This window comes from Daphnia carinata, chromosome 4 (genome assembly GCF_022539665.2).
Source record: "Daphnia carinata strain CSIRO-1 chromosome 4, CSIRO_AGI_Dcar_HiC_V3, whole genome shotgun sequence".
Lineage (NCBI taxonomy): Eukaryota > Metazoa > Arthropoda > Branchiopoda > Diplostraca > Daphniidae > Daphnia > Daphnia carinata.
In genome coordinates this window covers 7,455,592-7,471,508 of record NC_081334.1, presented here as the reverse complement: position 1 = coordinate 7,471,508, position 15,917 = coordinate 7,455,592, and the positions used below count along the sequence as shown (strand labels likewise).

At 38.1% G+C, this 15,917-nt stretch overlaps 1 protein-coding gene across 5 annotated transcripts in view; it reads right to left on the bottom strand.

The window, feature by feature from the left end:
* LOC130687762 (dystrophin, isoforms A/C/F/G/H-like) overlaps positions 1-2,902 on the bottom strand; it is a 50,630-nt gene extending 47,728 nt beyond the window's left edge. For 3 of the 5 annotated variants that reach the window (XM_057510950.2, XM_059494859.1, XM_059494856.1), the window contains exons 1-2: positions 2,860-2,902; positions 1,270-1,344 (exon numbers count right to left, since the gene is read on the bottom strand). In XM_057510950.2, coding sequence (XP_057366933.1) covers positions 1,270-1,344; positions 2,860-2,887 — 103 coding nt within the window. In that variant the 5' untranslated portion in view covers positions 2,888-2,902. Of the gene's footprint in view, positions 1-217; positions 368-1,269; positions 1,345-2,104; positions 2,441-2,859 lie in introns of those variants that run through there. The other 2 variants (XM_059494857.1, XM_059494860.1) reach the window with 2 other exon arrangements.
* Positions 2,903-15,917: the final 13,015 nt, after the last annotated feature.

The following is a 15,917-nucleotide window of genomic DNA, read 5'->3' as shown; positions in this document are numbered from 1 at the left end:
TATTCTTGCACCAGAATCGGCCGTGACGGGCGGTTCGAATTGATTTATTGGAATACCTCGGTCATGAATGCAACCTTCAAACATCTTTTATACAAGACGTGTTTTTTTCACAGGGTGAAGAAATTCGTTTTGTTTTTGCGAGCTGCTCAACACCGGATCCAAACATGTGAACCCAAGGCAAAAAAAAAAAAAAACGTGGAGGCCAAAAGAGACACACCTGTTTATATAGAAGAGGACGGAACGACCCCGCAGGCGTGAAATGATCTCCTCCGCAGCAACACACTGTGTGTAACCCTGCCGAACGTTAAGGGATGGATTCGGTCACTGCGTACGGAATTTCAATCGAAACTTTTTGATTTACGACATTCAACGGACTCGGACTTCAAATGCCCATTTCTTTGTCCTGGACTTGCAGACGTAACAGACCTTATAATTCGGCGGAAATTTCTTTGACTCGACTACGTACACACAAATAACACAACGATCCGGTTTGATGGCACGGAAGAAATGGCGAAAACAGCTGCCAGTCTGAGCGAGGGCACAGTTTCCTTTGCGCCAAAAGGCAAAACAACAAAGTTGAAAAGCGTTTTTTTTTGGGTGAACAGTCGGGCCGCTAGCCAAATATGAAAGAGCTTGTTGGACTCGGTAGAACTTCGCTTATGCAAATTCTCGTCTTCTGCCCTTATTGACGTGAATCCTCTTTTTCTTTTGCTCACACCTCACCTAAAAGCAGACAGACTATTTTTTGTTTCACTAAAACCATAATGGGCCAAAAACCATCTTTCTTGTTTAACTGCAAGAGAAAGCTATGAATCTGCGTTCAAAGAACCGGGACGCGTGACCAATACTGATGCAAGATCAATCGGTACTGAGCTTTCGTCCGCAACAGTCTCTGCTCTTTTGGCTATCCGGAGGAGGGAGGTGCGGTCCCCGGCCCAGAGAGTCTGGAGTGGACCTTGGCTATTCAAACTATGTTCGGGGCACGCATAGGAGAACCGCTCGAGGGGAGAGAATGTCCTTGTTTGGAACGTGCTCCATGCGTCTGTGTCAACAATCACGGTGTCTTTCCGCTGCAATTTAATGAGCTAGCCAGTAGGGAGCTGTGTGGTCAAGCTACTACCTATCAACTACCTTTTCTTTTCGTGACCATAGTTGATTTCGATTTTCCTTTTGTGTCACGACGCCAACAAGCACCAAAAAAACATTGGATCCAGTTCAAAGTCTTGATTTTGCAACAATCGATAGTGACAAATTGAAAATTAAACTCACATTGAATATCGAAGAGGTGTTGGTCGTACAGTTGACATCCAGGCGGTTTTGGTCCCTTATCCATGACGAAATCGGCTGCATGAGACATAGAATTAGTATACGGCAATCAAGAAATGTGAGAGGGAAGTCGGTCATTGTTATCAGTTTGAGTGGACATAGTTAAAAACCCCGGCGTAATTTTTTTGTTTGTTTGTTTTTTTGTTTTTGTTTTAGGAAGCGAGGAGGGAGGGCCTGATTTGGCAATCAGCTGACCGGCGTGGGATTTTTCCAGCGGCAAATAACGTAAAACAGAGAATGGCTGCTAGCTGTTGAGGAAGTGGTTCGTTACTTGTCTACCTCACATGAGGTGGGGAGGACGGAATGTTGAAAGAGGTGAACTGGTGGTCAATAAACTGATAGCTACGCACACGACTGAGGAGTTTTTCTCAAGGTCCGCATGCTTAGCATTTGGTAGTTAAAAATTTTGGAAGCCGTTGTTTACTTTCCAGCTTTCAGATTAGATGAACATTTGACGTACGCTACGTGTGCAAATGATTGTTTATGCGAAAGCACGCGCGTTTTTCTTTCTCGGTTTTATGTTACCAAGAAAAGCTATCGAATTAATTTCAGTTTTTTTATAGGACTCCTCAGGAAAAAGACCAGTGTCTTCCATTTTATCCATTTAAGGAAGATAAAAAACCTTTGGCAAAATCTTATGATAGTTGATAACAGCCATGCGTAGAGGGGGAAAAAAAGAACTAGACAAATGTAAATATTTCGTAGCCTGGCTTCACTAAACATATCGGAGAGGTATTCAATTTATTTGAGCGAGTCATGTGCGGTCGCCAAAACAAACCTGTATCACACCCTTGAACACCAATCAAACTATCCTCCAAAAAAAAAATCCTTTTTTTTTCTCTTAATCCGAATTCTTCATTTTCTTGTTGTGCACAATGAAAGTAATGATAAAAGAAGTAAAAAAAAAATGTGATTTTTTTTTTCTTTTGCTTGAAAATTCGAACTATAGGCTTCACTAGATAACTATAATATCACGTCCGTCCGGTGCACTAGACACAAGACCACTCTGACCGAACTCTTGTTCGGTCTGTTATCGCGCGTGCGTCGTAAGGCGGTTGGCCTTTTTTTTTTTCTTTTTTCGCTGCTTACGTATTTCCCCTACTAGGTCGCAAGCACGAGTTCACAATTGGTGGCTTTATGAATCGGGCGGATTTTTTTTTTCTCGAGATGGGTAAACAAGTGGGGGAAAGGCGGGGGTACTTGAGTTGGTAATTTCCCCACGCGGGGGTCTCGTGAAATGGACAGGCACTCACAGGAAAGGAAGGAAAAGAAAAACGCAACGAAAACGAGTAGCGTCCAGTTGTCAGGCGTTAGTGGTCGGACTAAATAAAACTCGGCCCTTGCGGCTACACTCACCAATCAGGTGGACTCCCACCTATCAATGCTTATTGCACACGAGTGTTTCGAACTTTGTCTACCCTGATTATACAGCAAGAATGGAAGCTTTGCGAACCTTTTTGGCATTCATTTCTTTTATCGTGAAAGATGGGCAATGATATAAATAACGTGATAAGAAACAAAGGTATAACTCACGTGGTTTCGCCAGGAATCCTACGTGCATGATGGATCTCTGCGAGATTGTGTTTGTCTAAAAAATTTTCGTTTAGACCTTCCATACTGGTTGTATATAAAATGACGGAAAAAAAATGGAAAAGACTCTTTCGTGCCTTTCGTCGATGTGAAAACGCAACAGTTTGTTTATTTATTTAGTTTTTTTTGGCACTTCGATAGTTTACGTCGTCTGATTCGAATAATAAATATTCAATTTATCGCAGCAGTTCATTATTCCGACACAAGAGGTCAATTTTTGTTGAGTATTGAAAATGCAATAGTACTCAAGTTGTATGATAGGTGTCACTTGCGATATCTTCTTGAAAGAATTATTTTTTAAAAAACATTATGAAAATTAATTCGTTCATTTGATCTGTTAAAAGACAATGGAAAAACGATTTAGCCCAATAAATTATTGTTTCCGTCGTTACAATATATATGTTGATGATAAATTTTTTTTGCGTATGTCTCGTTTAGCTCTTTTTATTAAATCAAGCACATAGTGACACAATTGGTTACTAGGTGTCGCGGAATTCGCCATTCCTTAAAAAAATTTCAATATTTTGCGGATTTAACAAACGGAATAAAACGGAAGCTTTTGCATTTTCTTTTTATTCGTCTTCAACAGTTCATAGTAATTTAGCTCAGATGAAATTCTTTTTACTTATACGAATGCATACATTCCAGTTTTCATTTATATCCCAAGACCGGAACATCTCGTTAACTAAACGAGAAAACGAAATGACCGGATGCAAGGAAAAACTGTGAAAAAAAAAACATGCCGGATGAAGACAGACATATGTACATATACAGACACACAGACACATAGAAATTTCTATTTCCATCCTATACTGCAACCGACGCACCCGTATGCGTGAAAAGCTGTCCATCCGTTCACAGTCTAATTGACTAATCGACGAAAAGTTTTGACGCTGAAATTCAGGTCAGATTCATTCACGCGCAGAGGGCGCATCCTCTCCACTAAAGTTTCAAACAGGCAATTGGCCGATGCAGAGACTGAGTTCCATTGCACACGAGGAAGTCAAAAGTTTACCCGTATATCCTTTCATCATGTCCAATCCTATATATAATCAACTTCGTAAACAATCCAAAAGGAACCAGCGCAATTTTCTGCCAGCTCTGTACTAAGAGAATGTGCCCTGCTGTCAGTTTCAAATTCTTGCCTTTCCCGCCCTATATGTAATGTTAAACTTTTCATTGCATTTGCATTCTAAACCCAGTGTCTCTTTTATTATGCGCAACAACAACAACAGCGACCCAAAGTTGCCTTGTTTTGTGCTGCTCAATCTCTAGACGGTTGCTGTGTGCATACAGTTTGAAGGCAACCTATTCTCTCGAGCTATTGGATATCACATCGAGAATGGGAAGCATTCTGATGTGCGGCTTCGGATTCGATCTGATTTCTTCCATGTCGTGAATCCTTGATGTGTCTGCTATCTCCGGCCAACGATCGTCATCAAAAAGCGCGCTGGAAAAGCGTCAGAGTTTGTGAAACTTTGATGTCCCGAGATGCGTGAAACGATCAGATGAATAAGCGGCTCCGAAAGGGAGGGAGAAAAAAACAAAAAAAAAACAACGATCCCAAGAAAGAATTTTATATTCTTTTATTTAAGAAAGCTGACAAGTCTTTAGGCGTGGGGGCGTTTGATTCGAAAGTTTGGGTTCGAGATTGTCACCAACAAATCAACAGTAGGACCTTTTCCTCCCTAGTCCCGACTGTGATGCATAAAAGAATAAGCACACCCAGCTACATGCCGTTGATTAAGTCGGGTTTGATGATGGGCTACTGTGAAGTGAGTCATTATTATTTCGTCGCGTTCTTTGTGGCACCCGGAATATATTACGAGAACTGTATAACCTTCCTCTTTAACAAGACAAACATGACGAGTGGCAACAATAGAAAGCGCTCGCGCATTAGTATATCATTGCACGCAAAGAGGGATAGACGAAAAAGAATCTGCCACTTGTGTCTACAAATGAATGCGCTTCTTTAGTATTGAACAATTTTCTCGTTAGAGTCATACCCACCCAATCAGAGGTCTCTTTTTGCATATACTGAATGACTAACAACCCACGCGCAAAAAGTTTTCGAGGATTTCATGCATCGGAACACTGCGAAACGAATATCTGTGTATAAAACATCAAACACTTTGCGTGGGAAGCGACCCCCTGCTCCTTTATTTCCTGATCGTTGCATTCAGCTTCACTGATGCAGAGCTTCTGCGAATACCTTAAAGTATTTAAAGTTGGCACACGATAGCTATACAAGATGTTTTTCATTCAACGATCTATTTTTCAATAACATTTCGCGGTTGCATTTTTGATTTGTTGGAATTTGCATACAGGAAAATGTAGAGCAAAACAAAACGATTTCAACGATACTCTGATAGATGCATTGTAAGTAAATTAGCCACAAATACACATAATTCTTATTTAAAGAAATGTATTAAAGATAATGTAAGAGGAGCTTCTGTGATGGCGCGCCTGCCACCAAGGGAACTCGATTTCCGCCCTTTGATTTCCTTAAAAGTTTCGCATGGAAATTCGAACATCTTCGAACGTAGCACGGCCCTAATGAAAAAGACATATACAGCAGCCAGCGTGTGTGTGTGTGGTGTGTAACCATATAATCTATAGACTGTATTTATATGGGGAAGTGTGCAGAGAAACGCCATTACTGTCACACTCTCTGATGATGAAGGAAATGGGGGAAAGGAAAAACAGAGAGCGGCTTTTCTTTGTGGGGTGAGAGTTGCATGAATAACTGATTGGATTTCCTACAAACAGCACAGATATAATGCAGTCAATTATACGAACAGAAAAGGGGATGTGACGTCAGAAGTCGGTTGAGTGATTTTCTCTTATATTCTATCTCCTAATACAGTTAGTTTCTGTTTTCCAGTTTTTGATTGGCGTGAAATTGAGACAAGCCAACGTTTGATTTATTCAAATAGTTTACGTTCGATCGCGATGCACCTAGCCTACATCACACCTTTTATTAACTTAAGCTTCTCTATTTTCTCTATTTAAAAAAAAAACGAACTCGGTAGAATGACAAACGTCTTTTGGCTCCTGGCTATAACGAATACGCAAATGATAAAAAAAAAAAAACAGTATCAATTAACCTTGCGACCTCGCCCCCAAACGATGAATACCTCCAGCAACGTATAAATATAGGCAACAAAAACACACAACACAAAAGAAAACGATGATGGAAAAGGGTCACTTGTTTGCTGCGGGGTTATACAACGAAGCCATAAGAAAAACGGTTTAAAACGTATATATAATAATGCTGTCAGCACACAGCAAGCCAGAAAAGCTTTCTCTCTGCTCGACCTGACACACGCGTCATATTGCTTATGTAATATAGAAGCAGAAAAGAAAAAAATGTTGCAAAAGGCTATGTTTACTATTGTAATAACAATAACGTATACTACCAACATATACGAGGTAGATAATAGTAGCCAGCAAAGAATAAAAATAAGGAGGGAAAATGTAATGTTTTCGTAACACAATGGCGCGAATGGAGAGCACAGCAAACGCATAAATAGCAACGGCTATATCTTTATAGTGAAATCAAAATAATAATAATAATAATAATAGGAATGATTATCTTTTATATGGAGGACGGTTCGCTGTATAGACGCGGTATCTTTTTCATTTTGCGGGTAGCATTTTTCATCGTCCTCTGGCTCATCATTCTTGTTTGCATTGTTGTCGGCGTGTACACGCACGACGAAGTATATACAACATCTGATTCAATGTCAAAAGTTTGGACATTCATTTCTTTTCATCCGCCCCTTTTTTTTTTCTTTGATATCATAAAAACTATGTGAAATGATGCGCAGATTTTTTTGAACAAAAATAAGGCCGGGGTTAAAAGGAATTTTCTAATTTTGAACGCGGACAGGCTTGGCAATATAATATACGGAGGTGGCTGATATTCCCCGTTATGTTTATTGTGTCCGTGGCTGCTGCTGCTTCCAAGGCTGAAAAAACTCGCATCGTCGTCAAATTTATTCCACATTTTTTTTTTTTTTTTTTTTTTTTACACGCAGAAACAACAAAGCAATACGTGACGTGTCAAGAAACGGAAACGAGTTGTTTACTTTTTCTTTGGTGGTGAAGCGGTTAAACCCTGAGGGTCGAAAACGATTGTGTTATAAATTTCTCTTGTCAAAAAAAGAAAGAAAAAAAACTCCTATTTTTTTTTTTTTTTCGTGGCTATGACAACAACAAAATTGTTGGGAGAAAAGGACAATTTCTTTTTTGTTTATACCGTCAGTGATGTGTTACCGTTACAACCCGTATCGGAGTTGGGAAATCAAAAATTTGAATTTCAATCTATTCTTTGCCCTTTCTTAAAAAAATATATGCAACACCGTGTGAAAAAAGACTTCCAATTAGAGGGGAATAAAAAAGGTTAATCATTAGTAATCAACTATGACCATTAAAGACATGCAAAAAGAACAATAAAAACGAATCGATTAAATATTCAGCGGTGACTTGTGTGTGGGTATACCTCAATTTTGAAATTAAATTTCTACGTCGTTGATAGTGTCTTGAGGGCATGAGCGCAACGATTGCGTTAGATTGGAATGTCCTATTGTTATTTCACGCTTTTTGGCGATGGGGACATTGTAATCTGGCGTCTGAATCTCGACCGATAAATCGCCAATGATTAAGACGTCGGATTGTTCTCTGCGTTTTTCACGCAGCCACGCCCGAGGAGAAGAGAGGGGGGAAAAAAAATCAGTGAAACCGTCCCCGTTTGATTAGCGCGCGCTTGTATACGGCGTGATACAAACAAATGCAATTCAAAAAACAAAAAAAAACAAAGGACAAAATGACAAATGAAAAACGGTCGTGTGGATGAAAATCTTTTTTTTTTTTTTTTTTGCACTAAACAAAAGACGAAAAGAAAATAAAAAACAAAAGAGACACCGAAAAAATCATGATGGCGTCGTGTCCCTCCGTCTGTGAGTTTTTATTTATTCAAATTTTCGGAAAAGAGAAAAAAAAAAAAACAATAAAACAAAAAACAAAAATACACGGAAAAATAAACGAGATAATTTATCGATCACGAATTCACGACAGTCGACGGCCATCGGAATGTTTTCATTCAACGATGGTTCCTGTTTTTGAAAACGATCTGGCGAGGATGATAGTGTCGTTTCGAAAATTGAAATAGAAACAGCACAAAATTTGAATAGATCCGCTGGATATAGTCACCATTAAAAATACCGACCATTAAGTCTTTTTATTATCAGTTTTAAAAAACGTAGTCCACGCTTAAGAGATAACTGCGTGAAAGGGATCGGGAAACCGACGTACGATCGCCAAAAGAGAATTTCCAGATGATCTACATTTCGGATGGATAGACGGCGATTAAAGAAATGAAGGCAGAGCGTGACACTCATGGAATCACGATGACAGACAAGAGTCTATATGGTTGGAACATTCGTTCTCAGTGACACTGACATTTTTTTTTTTTTTTTTTCAACCCATCTGCCTTTATGTGTATGCTAATGCAACCGAGAAAGTTCCTCTATGTAAGAAACATTTATGTTTTTTGCCAACCGTTTGGAGCTTCGTCGGGGGCAGAAATCGTTTTCCCCTGTTCAACATATATTCTACGCTGACTAACTGAATCTCTTTGATGAATGGTGATGACGTCATGGAAAACGTAAGGCGCCGAACCCAACAATTTTGTGGATTTTGTTGCCATTTTTTTTTTCATAAATAATCAACCAACAGCGATAAATTTGTGAAAAATTCAATAGTGAAATGACGTCGCAGAGGAAAATTTGCATAGACTTCTCTTCGACAACAGCCCGCATTTCACTTCATTGAAAAATGCCCTTCAACCGTAGAGCCAAGAAAAAAATAAATGTGAAGACATATGATGATCGCTTGTCCTTGCAATCGCAATCCATTGTTAGCAAATCTCCGCTTTGCTCCTTTTGGCTCGAGGCGAAGGCTCAAACGGGCATGAAAAATATGATATCATTTATCAAGAAACAAAAAAAAAATGATTTAAATGATATTGTCTTTTCGTCTAAAGAAAAACAATAGCGGTCCATAAATAATTGTTTCCTTCATATAATCATTACCTCTGTGTTCCAGTTTGGAGCGATGGTCTGTACAATTATTTTTTGATTGCTCGATTTTCCTTTTGGTTCCATAAGAAAATATTTTTTTTTTTTCATAGTTTCTTTAAAAACCCAGAAAATGCAGTCGTATTATGTTTCAAATGCAAATGCATGGCATTTTTAATTCATATATTTCCGAAGCGTAGCCAAAACCCATACAGATTTGGATGGGATTGAAACACAGAGAGAAAGGAGTTTTTAAAGAGTCACGACGATACAGTTTTTTTTTTAAGGATACATCTCCTTTTTTTGCATATTTGGACAGGGGAAATCGATATTCGAGTGTGTGTTCCATCATCTATACTGCTGTAAATATATACAGTTTCTTTGATGTTTGTTATTCTCTCTGTATATCACGCAGTCCGTGAATAAACTGACAAATGTTTCGAAATAAAAATTATTCACAGGAGAAGAAAAAGACGTTAGAGGAAGGCTAATCAATAGTCAGTTATATTTAAAATAGCTTTTCAAGACGGTCTATAAATTGTTTATTATCCCACCAACTGGAAGGAGGAAAAAAATGTAGGGCATTGCAATACACAAACCTATTAAAAATGGGTGGTGTTTGTATATTTCAATACTGAGCCGTGGCATAGACTCTCTATGTTTCATCACCCAAAATCAGACTCTCCACGCCCTTTTCCCTCATAAGTTACACGGAGTTTCACACGCAAACACACATTTTTTTTTTTTTTACCTTTGAAAAATATAAAATTCTCCCCTTTTTTTCAAACCGAGAATAGAATTTACATAGTGGCCTGAATTCCTTACAGGATGTTTACGTCATTGCAAAAAAAAAAAGCAATGATGTCTAAATATTTCAAGAGAAAAAAAGCCACAGTTGAAAATTATTAACAGACAACGTCCGCAATGTGTGGAATAATAAAAGATTTAAAAGGCAACATTTTTTTCGTTCCACAGATTTCCCATGAAAAAGGAGACGCTTTTAAAATATTCTTTTTTTTTATGATCGTGCCCTGTCGTTTGAACTTTTTGGCCACTGGGTGATGATTCCAAAACTATATGGCCATCACCCTATATTACATAGTGGCAGCACGTATCAATAAAAAAAAAAGGAATACCGTGAATCGTATTCCGAAAGTAATTTGCATACGGATGTGGGGATAAGATATGCGTCTCTTGTGATCTACTTTTTCCCGTGCTATACGCCCACATGATCCATCTGGAATTGAGATCTATTTGCAGTCTCTCTCCCCATACCTTTTTCATGATTTTCACTCGGTGATACATACAAATTCCCATTATATCATCTAATCCAATTTGCCGGCTGTGTAATTCGGATGTTTTAAACATATCTCCAATCCCCCATATTTTTTTTTTCAAGATGTTAATTGAGTTGCAGATGCGAACGTATGATTGAACGTTATCTGATAAGACATTGGGAAATGCGGGAGTAGTGCCCATTCGGGGACCATGTTATCCCTCTCTCCGTTGATAAATCCTTTACGGTTTGTCGATCTGCTACTTCGCTCTATGACGTCAATTCACCCCTGATTTTTTTTCCTATATAAAAAGCCCATTAACTATCTCAAAACTGTTTTTTCGAATTGAATCAAAATTAAAGCTGAACTCGATTGCGTCAGAAAAAGCGATAAAGAAATGAAATTTCGTTCAAGTTTCAACATTAGCGGGAAGCAAACAAATGAAGAGGCTAATCAGATGTTGGACGTGGTAAAGCTAATCAAACGGCTCGCTCGGGATCATAACACCACATATTCACTCTTGTTATTATTGCTCTACTTCCCCTCCCCCCGTGTTCTCCTTACGAAAATCGATAAAACGCACAACACGCACGTATACAGGGGCTCGTGTAAATGACCCGTGTCAATCCCGTTCGTGTAATCTCTTATATAGGCATGCCACGTCTGTGTATGATGCACAGACTGATGTCCAACTGACTAGGATACATATATCTAAAAGAACACAATCAAAACGGCCCAATAGGGTTGCGTGAATAGCTGCCGCTGTTATATCACCGGTATTGACATTCTCATCTATTCGAATTACCTTGCCTGTCAGTTGGTTCACTCAACCCTAACTTTTCTTGTTCACGTGCCTATCGTTTTATATTTAGACTCACAAACAAAAGGGTGAAACAAAACAAAGAGACTACGATATCTGGTTACTGAATAAGTGCCTGGTCAGCTCACGTTACCGAACGTTCCTCTTATGCAAAATGTTCTTTCTAAAGTTTTTTTTTTTTTTATTTACAGTTTCGTTTTCTTGCAACATTAATCAAAGTAATCACGGCATTTTAAAAAGAATAAATGAATCTCAAAAAATAATGCGCACGTGTTTGTAATTAGGCGACCAATGACCGGAATGTTATTTCTTTATTTCTCGCTTGACCCGCGGACGTGATTCACGAAGAATTCCCGACAGCGAACTAGAATCAGTCGTTCGTGTAGATCCCGTTTCTTTTCGTCGATTGTGTGTGCTCATTTTTTTTTTTTTTGCGTTAGATGATCCAGCGAATAAACCGATTGATTCATTCCGACACCGTAGACACAAACACGAGTAGAAGCTTATTCAAAACGATGTGGCTTAAATGAACGACAAAATGGTCCATAGTAGGATCCCTTATAAAGTCTGGCAGTATAACACCAAAAACGTTGGGACAACTTGAATAGATAAAAGCTTTAAAATTGTTCTTACCTGTGTGCCAAAAAAAATTGAGACAAATTTTAAAAGCCTTTTATTTTTCCCTCTCTTTCAAAAAGAATATGTTCTTGTTAAATGAAACGTTATTGCGCAAGGCGATGATGTCATTCTTTATTTCAAACAAAAAGAAAATTCTTTTTTTTTTATATTTTGGACACAGGTGGAGTTCGTCACTCCTGTTTGGCCCGTCGATCGCAATGGCTCCATCAACAGGGGAAAACAGTAGCACCACTAATAGACATGTATTTTCCTTTGGCTTTGCAAAAGGGAAAACTCGAAGAAGGAAAACAAGATGAAAATATGGGGTTGCACATTTAAAATTTTCTTTTGTTATTTTTTTTGTTTCTTTATGGTGTTTGGGCGACCGCCATATCAGAGTTCTAAAAAACCTGTTGTTCTTCTTTTGTTTTTGTTTTTTTTTCGTGACTCTCTCCATCTCATCCGACCTTGGCGTGTCACGCGGTACACAATAAACACAACAGGGCAAGTTGTGTGTGCTATGACCAAACAAGGGGACATTCAGAATTTCATTATTTTCACGCAGGCAGACGAAAAAAAAAAAATTCAAGAAAATTCTAATTTACCACGTTATTTCACGTAGGTTGTTTGCATATATTATTAGACCCCTACATATTGATTTTTGGGCTCCATCAATTGATGCAAATTGAGTTTGATTGGGCTGAATGTCATCAGCTGCCGTTGTTTTCTTGTAAAATAGTTTCTCATTATTTAAAGTGGTCGATTACAGAGTAGAATCACGTCATCATCGTAAGAGCAACGTTACATGCGCGCGAAAATTGAATCAATCATCGATCGTGTGGTTTAAAATAGGAGTCGGTCTCCATCAAATAGAAACAAATTGCCAACCGAAAATGGAGGTGAACATGAGCAAACTTTTAAGAAGTCTATTGAGAAAGAGGACTGATGGCCATTGTTCGTAATTCATTTCTTCATATTCCTTTTTCAAATGGAAAGCAAAATAATTGATTTCCGTTCTCTACTATTCCGTTATTTCCTAAGGCTCTGCTAAAGTAAAAAAAGAAAACAACATTTAACGAACCAAGTTGCACTTGAGCCATTGGCACAAAGCTGGGCGTGGCCATCAAGATGAATCACCATCCATTTGTTTTATTACCATGCCTCGAGCTATTCGACCTATACATGGGGAGATCTCATTAAAAAGTGCCTGCACACACACAAAAAAAAAGTTAATTTCGTCAATGAAATTGAAAGTCGCGCACACTAGAATATATCCGCAAATTTCGTTGGCATACATTCAGATGTCGAAACTTAACATAACCGGATTAATTCTGTTTTAAATCTCTCATTCCCAAATTATTAACGGATGATGGCCAACAGACTATTGCGCATGTATATCCCATTAGAAATACACTTGCATGTCTATAAATGTAAAAATGTAGACGCGTGTATACACGCAAAACACATGCTGTTTTTCGATGAAAGTTTTCAAACCGGATTTTGTCACGCATCCCTCTCCAAAAAGTTTCAAACTTTTTCTTCTTCACTTCTTTTTTTTTTTAGGGGGAAAGAAACCGCACTTACCATTTGATACTTTCTTCCAACCTAGACGTATACGTAGAGGATATTAATAAAGAGTTATCGATGGTCGTTGTGGTGAGGAAAAAAAAAAAAGAAAAATTACGTTATACATCAGCAGTTTGGACGACCGCAAATTACTCCGAAGGGGTCGATCTTACATCAACTGGAAAGAGAACACATATATACAGTGTCAATCGTTGCAGGAGGACAAAGTAATCAATACTTAATTTTCGATGATTCATCAACCCCATTTCTTTGTATCTTTTTTCCTGGTTGTTCTTCGATAGCTCTAAATCGAAAACACAAAGGAGAACACATTGTGGGAGGTCTGCGTTAAGTCCCGTTTTGTTTAACAATCTACTATAACCTTGCTAAGTTTATAGTTGTTAACCTCTATTAGAGACAATGCTTGTACAGCCAAGTCGATGACGTTGATATAAAACTTCTAATGTTTTCTCTTCTTTTTTTTTCCTAGTATAATAGGGCGGATCTGTCTCTTCGTGACGAGTTGATATTTATTATTCACGAATGATCCATACGGAGACGATTTTTGTCGTGAATTATTCATGCGTTCGATTCGCTGCCAATACACTTTGCCTTAGGGACAATGTCAACTTGTTTTATATGTGACTTTCTTCTCTTTTTTGTTTAATATTTGACCGTAGTTTTGGTTTTTACGTTTGGCCTTTTTTTTGAAGAAGAAACCAAACATTGAACTGAGCACCAATCGATGACGGGGAAATGTAAAAAGTTGTTACACTTGTTTTCGTTCTGCGTTAGAAGCGAAGCCGCTTCGATTGGGTTATCAGAACAATCGAATCATTTCTTTTCAATCGACTGCATTTGGCAAGGAAAAACAACAGTTGAAATACTGTCGCTTACGTTCGACATACTTTGATTCTCCAGTTCCATCTGTCTTATAAATTACAATTTCTTGACTGCATTTTTTCGTTTTTCCCGTTGAACGAATCAGGTCGTCCATTAATTCTGAAACTGATTGGTCTATGAACAAAGCTCCCCATTCCGAGCAATTTTTAGTTTCGAGAAGATATATGGCCTTCACGATAATAGGGAGACGATCAAATCAGCTGGACAAGTCACAATTGAAGAAAAAAAAAGTTGTTTTGCCTTTAAAGTAAAAAAAAAATTGTTGGACCATCCCGCGTTCACTCACGACTGACCCCCGTCGATAACAGGAAAAATCATTTTTGGACTCTTGTGAAATTCCATTTGTATTCGATTGACGTGGACCCATCTAGAAAAAAAAAAAATAAAATGAAATTTGAATAAACGAATTTAGCGGCATGCACACACAATCGTAACGTGAAATGAGAAAGTCAAAATCGACGAAAAAACCCATTGACTATAGATTAAATGACTGCTGGGCAAACGTTTTATTATATTTGGGGGAAAAAAATATACTTTCCTACGAACAATAAAAATCTTGTGTGGTCCCTTTCACACAACAAAAGTGACACACCATCCTGAAATGCAAAGGTCCATGAAGGAGTGCTCCTATAGCATGAATTCAGAATGAAGAATAAAATAAATGGCAACATCATTGACTACACAATTATCACGTTTGATCGCCATGGTTTCAATACGAAGCTTTAGACAGAATGAAATGTTACCAACAATAATCGCGAGTGGACAAACGGCTGCGACAGGACGTCAGCTGCAGCAGTCTTGCGATCAATAATCTGCAGTTGTTTTCTCCTAAAACAAAAAAGAATCGAAATAGATCAAGAAATGAGAGCATATTTGAATACAATGAATTCATTGTCGACAGTTTGAGATAAAAATTGTGTGATTCAATTAAATGCCTCTCATTATTAATCAAGCACATTATTCAGAAAAGCTTTTTGAAACCGATTGTTCACCAAAAAATCTGTCAGCATTTGATACAACGATGACGGCTTTGCAGTTTCTCTCTCCTGTAAAAATGGGTACAATAATCACTTCATTTATAATCCTCAAACAGCAAATGTAGTCTATCGACTCAAACTTATATTCACCAAATTATACAGGGAGCTGAGGAAACGTCTTGTGAAACTGGTTGAACGGCGCTTTTTTTTTTTCGAGTTCATTAATATCGTGAAGCAATCGGCGTGAAAACATTCCGCGTAAATGAGGAAGCATCCAGGGAATGTCGTTTTGTTAGTCATCCGTGGGAAATGATTTTTCGAAAAAGAAAAAAATAATTCCAGTTTAGAAATCTTTACATAATCATCAGAAAAAGAAAAAAAACCTTTGCTATTTTCCTGCTTTTCATTTCTTTTGGTGTTGTAAAATCCTTTTTTTAATTCTGCGTGACGACATCCGCACGCGCGCATAGTCGCAAATGGAGGAGAGTAATCCGTTGTGACGGGTGCGATGGACATTGCTCGAAGCTAGATAAGACTAAGCAGCAGTCGTGAATTAATAAAACAGCAAATATCTAAAGAAAATAGTTTCAAAAGGTCTTAAAAATAATCGTAACTTTCTTATTACGTAGAGTCGTACCCAACAAAATGGAGCTTCATAACGCCATTTTTGGTGAGGTCTATTATTCGATTAGATGCAATTCACCAACGCAATCCTCCGTCTTTTTTTTTACGATAGACTTTTAGGGCAGCAAAAAATTCC